General features: G+C 44.1%; 2 protein-coding genes across 7 annotated transcripts; one reads left to right on the top strand and one right to left on the bottom strand.

The window, feature by feature from the left end:
• Positions 1 to 1,323: 1,323 nt before the first annotated feature.
• Positions 1,324 to 4,678, bottom strand: LOC112276021 (uncharacterized). Of its 5 annotated transcripts, none has more exons than XM_024506950.3 (3): positions 4,270 to 4,678; positions 2,353 to 3,988; positions 1,324 to 1,981 (listed from the first exon to the last, which is right to left on the bottom strand). In XM_024506950.3, the coding sequence occupies exons 2-3, from the start codon at positions 3,864 to 3,866 to the stop codon at positions 1,747 to 1,749; spliced, it is 1,749 nt and encodes a 582-aa protein (XP_024362718.1). In that variant the 5' UTR covers positions 3,867 to 3,988; positions 4,270 to 4,678; the 3' UTR covers positions 1,324 to 1,746. The 5 variants fall into 5 exon arrangements, with proteins under 5 accessions (XP_024362718.1, XP_024362723.1, XP_024362721.1 ...); XM_024506955.3 differs by having other exon boundaries at positions 4,468 to 4,614; XM_024506953.3 differs by having other exon boundaries at positions 4,392 to 4,613.
• On the top strand, positions 4,615 to 9,924 carry LOC112276020 (disease resistance protein Roq1). 2 transcript variants are annotated; one of them, XM_024506949.3, is made up of 5 exons: positions 4,615 to 5,142; positions 5,240 to 5,843; positions 6,082 to 6,333; positions 6,755 to 7,402; positions 7,897 to 9,924. In XM_024506949.3, the coding sequence occupies exons 1-5, from the start codon at positions 5,120 to 5,122 to the stop codon at positions 9,340 to 9,342; spliced, it is 2,973 nt and encodes a 990-aa protein (XP_024362717.1). In that variant the 5' UTR covers positions 4,615 to 5,119; the 3' UTR covers positions 9,343 to 9,924. The 2 variants fall into 2 exon arrangements, with proteins under 2 accessions (XP_024362717.1, XP_073386640.1); XM_073530539.2 differs by having other exon boundaries at positions 4,915 to 5,142; positions 5,240 to 5,762.
• Positions 9,925 to 10,969: the final 1,045 nt, after the last annotated feature.

Here is a 10,969-nt window from a genome sequence, read left to right as displayed (position 1 = left end):
CATCAAGGCAACAACAGGAAGGTATGGCTGGAGCAAGTACTCTAAGCAACCAGGGCATAGAATGGATCAAGTAACCAAGGTGTGAGGGGCTAGTAAGAAGTGCAACAAGATTCAACAGATTAATAAAAATTACACAAGGATCAAGAGTAGCAATAGGTTTGAAGAATCAAGACTATAATTAAAAGAACATTGTGATAGTATATAGTAGCAAATTGTGCTGATGATGTATTGAGAATGTTTTGTAGAAAGAAAGACAAGAGCTAGAAGTCATATGCACACACACATACATGGTTAATTGATAGGATTATTTTTCTTATGTAAAGAGAAGGGAAGAAGATAAACAGTATCTTCTCACTACATTCTAAACTTTGTAGCTACAATAAATACTATAGACCATAGTAAATAGCATGGAAAGCGCCACTACATTTAATGCTCTCAATAAATTCAAACCTCTAGCCTTACAATTAGAGAGTCTTGTTGAAGTTGGCACTTTCATTGGACATTGATTATATCAATAGGGACCATAGGAGATCTCAAAGGAATGAGTCCAAAGCTTCTAATAAGATGAGGCATGTAACCCCATGTATAATACAAGTTGGAAGAACACAAGCCAGAATAGTATAATTCCATATCCATCAAAGTCAAATTAGGGCCTTTGGAGGGCCGTGTAAAAGAGGACACGTTCTCCAAAATTTGTTGAACATTGGATGGGCTTGTCTAGATTGTACTTGGAAAAAAACATAGCATCTAATGCTAAACAAGAATGTGCAATAGTTCTACCGTATGGACTTTGTCCAACTAAGGACAACAAAATATCTACACACTTGGTTGTTATGGGGTTCGTCTAACCTCTGAGACTTCAAAGCCATTCAAAAATTACAGGTCACAGCTTGGTTTTTGTCACTTCTCCATCAGCCATCCAAAGGCATCAATGCACCTCTAATATGTGTTTCAAGCTTTCAAGGGCACACATGAGGAATCTCACCTTTATGAATCAACTATACCACGTTTGTTCAGACCACTGTTGTGTGGGTAAGAGATGAGGGTATCTTATGTTTACACCTCTTGTGCATTTCAGATACCCTCACATGAGGGTACGGTACCTACATGTACACGAGGTGTAGACACGCAATGACAAAGACACCGCACTGCAGCTGCCAACAGGCCTTACTCTGTCTTTCATAATGTCAACCAAGCTGTCTAAGTCCATGAGTCTAAACCAGTGTTGTGCAGGGTCTTGGCCAACCGAAGGACAAAATTTGCCCTGACAGCATTGCAACTTGTGCATCAGATCCTTTTGAAGGGGCTGATGTGAGTTTCAGATAAGTACAAATCCATACCGACCTAATTGGTATTTTCACAAATTTTTTGGATGTACAATGATCACAAGAATGCTTGTTTCTGTAACGATTCCACCACCATGCCCTGCCACAATCAAGACATGCTAAACCTGGTCATAAGAAACTGTTGTTTGGATCGGCGTTGAACATCCGCTCTGGTGATGACAATCCGCTGGAGCGGGGAGGGGGTCTGGCATGTCGAATACATGGAGAGATGTTACCAATTCGTGGATACTTTGAAAGGTCTGATCTGGGGCGCGGGACGCGACCTACTACTTTTTGCAAGTGAGTGGGAGGATCATTTTGTCGAGCCACATACTTTGTGAGCTCGGCATCCCAGATTCTGGCTTCATCAGGTTGTCCCAACTTCTTGTACAGTTTGGCTAATAATTTACACAACGAGGCCTCAGCACACCCCTGGTAATCCAGGGCTGCGGGTGTCATCCAGAAACGGGCGTGGGAATTTCTGCGTTGCCACCTTCGAAAGCACCTCCGCCTTGTCCAACATCCCTTCCTCACGAAGCGCCCAACTCCACTCCCACGCAGCCATCCTCACCTGCATCGCAACGGCTGCATAAGCCCCCCTTGTGAGCAGGTCATGGGGGAAATTCACTATAGCGGTTTGAATTGTCTGCAAGAACCTACACAAATGAAAGACAAGTTTAGAGAGGAGATGACCATCAGATGAGGTACAGCAAAAACATTGAGCAATTTTGTACTCGGAATCAAGAATCAGTGTGTCTTGATGGCAGCATGTTTTCCTGAGCTCATCCAGGAAACCTTAGCTTTAGTTTGCAGAGGCGTTTGACTACAGAAGGGTACTTCCCTTCCGCAGACAAACGCATGGGCCATCAAGCCATATCTAGGTGAAATGCCGAGAACATTAGATTTGCCAATAGTAGTTCATGGCAAGGAAAATTTGGCAGAAAGCAAGTGCAGCCATGGACAACACTTCAGTGCTTCATGAAAAGGTTATGTTTGAATGTCCATGTGAATGTGTGATAGCACTCACCAGATGGAATGTTCGTAGTCCTTGAATTGCGTATGGTAGCACAGTGCGTATGGCAGTGCGGCCCATGCAAATAGAACTTGGTAGATGACACTCCAGTCGCTGCCGGGCAGAGGCATGTCACAGCTGACAAGTGAGGTGAGGTAAACTTGGTAATTGATATATGTAAAATCCCAAATCCGAGATTTTTCCGCTCGTAAACCCACGGTTCCAGAGAGCCACAATGTCCCAGAATTTAAACCAGAATCTTCCGGCACCATGTTGACAAAATTTTCAATTAGGAATGCATCTCTCTTGGTTTGACCAGAACTTTTTTCACAGTAAAAATCTCGAAACTCTTCATCACCTACGTCCTGTGAGCTCGAAGGGGAGAGCGCTCTATCCATAACAATGAAAAAGTTTTCTATCATACGAACGGTGTCTGTGAAGTCATCAGTGCAGCTCACGGGATTAGATACCTCCTGCATCAGCCTGGTGTACGGTGACGACTCGGTAAGATTCGGAGGAGGTACAAACTCTTCATTGCTTACCGTTAATGCTTGGCGCATGATTGAGGTTATGATAGTTTGAAATTGTTCCAAGTGATGTTTTGATAACTCCTCGGGTGGGGAGTCTTGAAGAGCCAGATACCTCCTGCATTGCCACCAGGCATTATCCACGCTCAACACCCATCTGAGATGCAGGTTCAGGCTCACATCACTGATCCTCTGCTTCACCTTGAGGAGCTTGTGGGAAGCTGCCGCTAAATCATCCATGTCGCAGAGCAGATAAACATCGTCTAGGGTAATTTCCACTTCAGCGTCCAGCGACAAATTGCTGGGCAACCACTTTCTCAATTCCAATCGCCATTCTTTAGCCTTCTCGTACTGCTGGAACCTGCGGTGTTGGTTGCCAAGAAGGTGACTCAACGTTGCCTCAGCAGGCGTGTCGGCATTCAGAAGCCAGTCACGTGGGAAGTCCCTCACAGCACGTTCTGCGAGAACATGCGAAAGCCCCACTTGGCCGCGTCTCTGGAGCATGTAGCTTGTCTCCCAATCTACGATTCTAATGTGTTGGTCGATGCTTGCATAGGCTAACATCGGAAGTCTTTCAGATATCTCATCGTCCCGTGTTGCTCGTAGAGCTCCAAGATGTATAGTGGCTCCTTCGTAATCTCCCAACTTGATTTGCTTGTACAAAGCGCATGGTATGCTTGCCCAGGCGGTAACCCACAAGTAATCCCCATATCTGTTAAATGTGCGGTCGAACGTGAGGTCAAACCCGATACTGTGAAGAATTTCCAAAAACCGTACATACTCGTGGTACGAGGACTCCCAATTCCTCTCCTTCTCTGCTTCAATGGCATCCTCAGCATGAGTTTGCAGGTTGCGAGCTTCTGTATCGAGTCGGGATGGCATTTGATTTAAATGCTCCACCAGCCTTTCTATGGATGGTTGGATCATGCAACCTGTATGGTAGTCGAATTTGTAGGCCTGGCTCTTTGGATCATCGGACTCATCCTTTAACCAAAGTTCCATCCTGACCAACAATCCTGCCGACGGATTGGTAACGGGATTCCAATGATCTACCCACGAGGCTTTTCTGCGCTCCGCTCAGAGTGGCTCAAAATGTATTGTGTTCGAGTTCCGAATGAGAGTCCCTGCACACACGTTCAAGTGTTAGGACAATCAAATTAAGAATCCCTAAATGGGTAAAAGCGGAATCATAGCGTGAAGGTTAGTTCAGAGTATTCTTCATCGCGTGCGCTAAACGCAACATACATTATAAACCTTCGGCTTGAGCAGATTAAGATCAGATGAACTAGCATACAGAACTTCCAGATGCTTATCACGAGCAAAAACCTCAGAGCCCCTCAACATGTGCGCACCTGTGAGGACCATGGATTGTGGTCGACAATAATACTAAGATGCTTAAACTCACCAAGGGATTGAAACTTTGGAGCTGAACAACTCGGTTTCCAAGGGGGTCAAGCAAGTATAGAAATTAATGCAGCTCAAAGGGAGTAGAAGCTGTCGTGATTATCAGATAGAGGGAATCCCTACCATGACAAACATGGTTCATACATCGAGCACCTCAAATGTTTTGGTCGCGTTGGAGGTACGTGTTAGAGGTACGCACGTGAGCAAAATGGGCCGGCGTACGCCTCTGCCTGAGCGAGCAAAAGTCATTATTCAGTGTGAAGAGGGTGCGAGAGGAGCAAGGGGGCGGTGGACCGGCGCAGGCTTGCTCCACCCCTAGGCCATGAGCGTACCTCTGTTGTCTGGTGGCAGACGCGCAGGGTCACTGACCGGGCCTCTCGCATCTTCTTTGCGTGACGGGCGTTGAACATTCGCATCCTTTGATACCGTATTCTTGCACACGAGTCACGTTGCTTGCAGGCTATGCCTCACTTTGAATGATACAAGCCCACTTGCGTGTTCATTTTCAATACCAACCCTTCCCGCCTTGCTGACTTTCGTGGCTATTATGGATGGAGCAAGTTGTCGGTCTAGATTCTATTTTAGTACTATTTGTATTTTTATCCAGTTGTGTGCATCTTAAGCAACTTCCATTCGAAACTTCGCTGTAAGCTGTCCCTCCCCGTCGCAGGAGAGTATCTGCCTCAGTGGCGGAGCTCATTGCTTTCATCATTCGGCGCCGGAAGAGAGATCCATGTGGTATTTTGAAGCCCCGGCTCGGCCAGGTCAACGAGTACGTGAAAGTAATGGCTAACACTCACAGCCGTGCTTTCCGACTCCGTAGGAACAGATTGGCCTAACTGCGACAGGGAATGGATCGGCATCAAGTCAATTGGTGAGTAGTATTCTGGTCTGCTCCAATCCTTACCGTCCTCCACTACAATTCCAAGAATTCTTGTTCGAATACCCATCACATTTGAGTGTGTGTGCAGGGACTCGCCGCTGGAACCCAAACATAAGATATTTTTGAGCCATAGCGGGGCTCAGAAAAGCTTTGTGGAGGCATTATGTGATCAACTGGAGGACGTTCGTCGTTTCCCTTTCTTTGATAAACGCGCTGACAGCTTACCACTGGGTGAGAGATTTCCAGACTTGATCTTCCAAGCTGCGCAGCAATGTCGGGTGGCAGTAGTGATTTTGTCAGAGGAGTACTTCACGACCAAGTGGCCCATGCTCGAGCTGGTTGCTTTCATGCAAGCACGAGAATCAGATATCAATAAACCCAAGATTCTCCCTCTTTTCTTCAAAACATCACTATCTGAATTGGGTGATACGACAAGGCGTAATCACTGGTTCTCGGCGTGGGAAGTTTTGGCACAAGCGGATCACAGGGTCAAGCTTGGCAAATGGAAGGATGCTTTGAAGCAGTTGCCCTCTTTCAAAGGTATTGAATACGTCAAGCGGGGAGAAAGTCCGTATCAAGAGGACTCTGTGAAAGCGTATCGAGACGTCGTTGTAAGCTATCTCTGCGATCTAGTTCCCCCTGATGTTTGGTGGGATGATTCAGATGTTCAAGGGAGGTTGCGAATATGTCGGGTAAGCAAAGTCCCTAAAACTTCTATGTATTCCACCGCATCAACAAGATGCTGTTCGTGCCCAAGAATTGGCATGGTACTAGTTGTGGCATCCACTCGAAGGCACTCGGTGCACGCTGTTTAGGAGACCATGAGATATTTGAACGATGAATCGAATTATAATTCTATGGTGATTGCGGTGTAATGATGGTTGCTCTACAGATTGTCCTTGACCATTTTCAATCTGTCTTATCCAACAGAGAATACTCGGAAAATTTGAGAAAACCTGTGAATCCCTTAGAAATGGGGTGCGCGTGGTGGGCTTGTATGGCACGGGCGGAATCGGCAAAACAACCTTTTGTAAGGTTTTATGCAATGAGCTTGATAAGAAGTTCCATGGAAAGGTGTGTCATGCAGAACTTGGCAACCCCACACTAGAGTTGTTGAAGGTCGTAATAAAAACCCTCACAGACACAGCAAAGCAACAGTTTGAGCACTGGACGGAGGACCAGGTAAGTCTTGCTCCTGAATGGTCCAGACTAAATTTTTGTTGATGCAAATGGAGTCTTGTTTGAAAGAAACCTTGGATAAATCTCCAGACTATATGGAAAGCTGGTATGTGGTATAAAGTACGGGCAATCGTCTTTCACGTTGAACATTCTGTTCAAGTTGAAGTAGACATAGCTGCACAGTCTGGACACAAATTGTCTCCAAGTTTCCTTAGAGGGGTCATTTTTTAATTCTCTTCTAAATTTTTGAGTACCTCGTCTTAACTCCGCTTGACGACTGCTTGGAGATTGTCCCCTACACGGGTTCTTCAAATGTTGCAAAATACACTCTACATTCTCTTAGTCATGCTAATCCCAGGACAAACAACCATACTGGTTAAATGACCTTTGGCACTCACATTCTGGCTCGAGATGGGGGATGCAGTGCCGAAATTATTTGAAGCATGAAGTACGGAGGAGGGCAACATTTTTGGCTCTAGACAATGTGTCAATTGAGTCACTCGATCAAGCCAAAATGTACCTTGACGCGGATTTTCACAAAGATAGTATGGTGCTAGTGACAGCTCGTTCTCTCAGCATACTTACATCACACCTTAAAATCAACGAAAGCCACTGTATGGAGATGCCAGAGCTTGAGAGAGAAGAGGCGACTAAACTGTTTCTCAACCATGCCGCACCTGATTACGACTCTTTTGGGGACAAAGACCACGACAACGATATCCAAAGATGTGTTGAGGAGTGCCTTTACAGCAAGGGTGAAAATTTTGGTTCCCACTATCATCCACTAGCACTAAAAGTGTTGGGTGAGCAGCTGCGGAGTTCCGACCCTTCTGAATGGCAGGACGTATTAGACGAGGAACCCGATAAGTTCAACCTCTTAGGGGAAACAACACATCGTGTCTTCAGCGTTCTCAAAAGAAGCTACAACAGCTTACGTGAAGACGACCAGCTTTTTTTTATGGATGTGGCTCTTTATACACCTGAAAAGTATATCTTCCTTGAGGTACCTGGAAACATTTTCTATTGGCTAAGCATGGTCCACAACTTGGAGGTAACTCAAGTCCGCAGACGGGTAAGGCTTTTTGCAATGTCTAACTTAAATTATTTCATTTTGTTCGATTAAAAAATCGCCTTCGCAATGTGACCTCGTGGCTCTAGGAGATCATCGGCACTCTTCTGTCACTACTACTTCTGTCTACTATGACTTTTTTTTACTCGCAATTGTTTCCAACCCTGTAACTCTGGAAGTTGAATATTCTTGAATGCTTGTTGAAGCAGACAGCGAACTAACTGTAGGTAATTGAGAACCATTAAAACATGAGAATCATGACATAGTAACAAAGCTCGGGAGTAATGTGTTAATACCATGATCAATCACCACCTTAAGAGTATCAGTATCGGAGTACCTATGGAAATTACGGATCCAAGACTCTTAATGATCACAATGAGATGTAAGGTACCATGTTTGCAGTAGCAATGCATGTTGTCGCAGATGGGCAGCTTGGAATGCCTATCGAGTGCAATATTTACTTCATGTTGACTTCTGCTGGTTGCTCTTGGCACAAGTTGGAGCGCCTAAAGACGAGAGGGATGTTGGAGGACTTGGGTGATGGCTTTCGCAGTATTGCCATGCACGAATTATTCCGCGAGCTTGCGAAAATGGAAGTGAAAGCAGTGGACTTTGATACCCGACGATGTGTTTATGAGACTGACGATATTACAGAGCTTCAGAGAAAAAGATCCGGCAATTGTTGCTCAAAGTTGGTCAGAATTGCATTGACAGACTGCTTTGATCTGGAAAGCTTTGCGGGTATCAAATGGCATTATTTCTCGAATCTTGTTGTCTTGAAGCTTTTCAGATGCGACCTCGACGATGATGACTTGAACTTGGAAGGGTTGGAGCTCCTGAGGTCTTTGGATGCTTACGATTGTTCACGCCTCAGCAAACTTCCAGGGCTGCAAGCGTTGAAATACTTGACCTATTTGAGGTTGACTGATGTTCCGATCAGGAATAAAACTCTGGATCATCTGCCAGTGTCACTCAAGCATTTGCACTTGCAAGGTCATATGGAGCTTTACCGTCCGCCAAACCTTGACCACTGTACCAATTTACGCGAGCTCACACTACAGCTATGTCCTGAAATGTTCATGTTTCCAGATTTGAGCAAGCTAAGTTCGTTGCGGAAGATATTCTTCTCTGGCTGTTATAAAGCGCACACCGTCAGGGGTTTGAACTCACAACTGTCTAAGTTAGAATCTCTGAGGGTTGTTGGAAACGCGAGTAGGTCGGTGAGTTGCCCGGGTCTTGGTGAATTGATCGGCTTGCAAGAACTTCAACTCCGACAGATTGATTCCATGGAACCCGCCGATTTGCAGAAGCTTACCAATCTGAAGGTGTTGGAGATCTTGAGTAACAAGCTCACAAGGTTGTCGGGGCTTGAAAGGCTTACCAATTTGGAGGCGCTCTCCCTCAAGGGATGCATTGTGTTGAGGAGCTTGGAAAACCTTCGGCAGTTACCTGCATTGCGTCTTCTCAATGTTGGAGGTTGCTGCAATTTAAGATCTCTCAAGGTTTACGATTGTGCATCCTTAACCATGTGCCTGGGGTTAAGTGACCTAGCTGCCTTGGAAGAACTATATCTATGTAATGTTGGTGTTAAGGAGGTCCCGTACATGAAAGAACTGTATCTGCGCAATGTTGGTCTTCTGTCCACTGTGGAACCGCAGGGTGAGCCGAACTTTGCCAAACTAAAAATTCTCAATCTCCACGGGTGCACTGAATTGAAGAGTTTGGAGGACATAGGGCCTTTACCTGCGTTGCAGCAACTTGATGTCTCATGCTGCAGCAAGCTAGAAGAACTGCCAGATTTGGGCAGCTCCAGCAAACTTGAACTGCTTAATTTCTCGCAGAGTGCAGTGCAACTACGATACAGAGATGTTTACAGACTTGCTTCCATGCCGCTACTAAGTCCAGTAACCATTGTGAAGGAGGATTCGGTTGACTCTAGGTAGAAGAAGAAGCAAAGCATGCCGGAGCTGAAGTGTTGTGGAATGGATTACAAAACCTTCGTGGAGACGAATACTTACTATATGCTCAAGAGGAAAGCCCGGAGGCTTTGATGAGGAAGAAGAGTATTCATTGCTTCGAAGACTTTAATCCTGTGTCATGTGAAATTCGGCCCTTAAGTGATCCTTGCTTTAGCATCCCAACAAAAATCATATGCAAGCTCATTGAGCTTCGATTACCCAACTTTCTTTAGAATGCATTCTCAATTTCAGTAGACCTCCTTGATGCAGCAAAAGATACTTCCAAACGTATAGTCCTAATCTGAATCTGCTTGATGTTACACGACTCTGCTTGTTGAATATGATTTGGTGAAGGAAGAGTGTGCAGACTCTTCAGATTACAAGATCGTTAGATTGTTGTCCCGTTGGCTGCTTTGAGTTGTGATCAGAACCCAGAATCTGTACGTATCATATCCTCAGAGTTGCAAAATCAACACCTTGGTTATAACTTCTAGCAACTCAAAATGTCTGATTGTATTTATATGCTGCACGTTGAGGCAATTGTATAGGGACAACATTGAATCGGAATACTGAGCTCATTGGTCATGACATGCTCTGGTGATGGCAGCTCTTGAATGATTACCTACTGCCTGTGGCTCTCATGAGCAACACTGATGGTCACTTCACTAGCGCTTTCGCCTTGACATTCTCATGTTGTGCATAGTCCTTTGTTGGGCGCCCATAGGCAGAAGGACTTCTCTCAGGGTCTAAAATGTTTTTAATGTACTAAATTATGCCATTATCTGTTGTCAGGTTTACATTCGAGATGATTTATCTCTGAATCATCAAAATCAATCAAATATGCCCTTGTCTCTGGCTTTCCTTTGGTTTCATGTGAAAATAATCATTAACCTCTGAAGGACTACACAGATTTGTGCAATTACTGTGGGGAGGGTTTACTGTGCCCTGAACTTACTGTGGGTGTGCAAAAACTGTGGATTGCTTCAAAAAAAACTATGGATTGGGAGAAGCATGGTTGGGTGGACCAAAAGTACTGTCTTTTGGACCAATTTCAGCATTGTCTAATTTTGATGGAAGATAAGGTCAACTAAAAATAGCTGAACCTTATAAAAATAACACACATGATTACTTTACATCTAAAATGGCTAAACTACAAAGAAATATTAAAAAAAATCCATTTTCTTACATTTTTAAATATCCATTAGAGTACTTTAATGGATATTTAAAAATATCTTTTATACATGTGTATACTAAATGTGGAGGAAAAAATTACTATCTAATGTAAATATTTAACTAATGGATTCTCTGTATAGACAAGTAGCACATCTTTGCATAAGAGGGTACCAAATATGAAAAACATGTTCAATATCTTCAAATTAGTTATGATAAGTACTCTCCCACGCAGTGATGAAAAGATCGAATCCCTCTGGTAAGTTAGCATTCAACTTAGATATCATAGCATCATCACCAAAAGTAATATCATCTAAGTTCTTTAACTCACTCGTGATCAAATCTAAATTGCCTATAAAATTAAGAACTATAAAAAATCAAGAAATTAAAAAAATCAAGATAGAACGTAGGTGATGCCAAGCAATAAAAACAAGAACTATGA

This window comes from Physcomitrium patens, chromosome 23 (assembly GCF_059467195.1).
Source record: "Physcomitrium patens ecotype Gransden chromosome 23, ASM5946719v1, whole genome shotgun sequence".
Lineage (NCBI taxonomy): Eukaryota > Viridiplantae > Streptophyta > Bryopsida > Funariales > Funariaceae > Physcomitrium > Physcomitrium patens.
Note: the sequence above shows the minus strand (reverse complement) of the source record. Positions and strands in the feature narration are given on the sequence as shown.

Coding starts and splice junctions, on each gene's coding strand:
- LOC112276021 (XM_024506950.3), bottom strand. CDS start 3,866: ATGGAACTTTGGTTAAAGGATGAGTCCGATGATCCAAAGAGCCAGGCC. Junction 1,982..2,352: donor GACTACGAACATTCCATCTG/GTGAGTGCTATC, acceptor TCATTTGTGTAG/GTTCTTGCAGACAATTCAAA.
- LOC112276020 (XM_024506949.3), top strand. CDS start 5,120: ATGGATCGGCATCAAGTCAATTG. Junction 5,143..5,239: donor GATCGGCATCAAGTCAATTG/GTGAGTAGTATT, acceptor GTGTGTGTGCAG/GGACTCGCCGCTGGAACCCA. Junction 5,844..6,081: donor GGAGGTTGCGAATATGTCGG/GTAAGCAAAGTC, acceptor CTTATCCAACAG/AGAATACTCGGAAAATTTGA.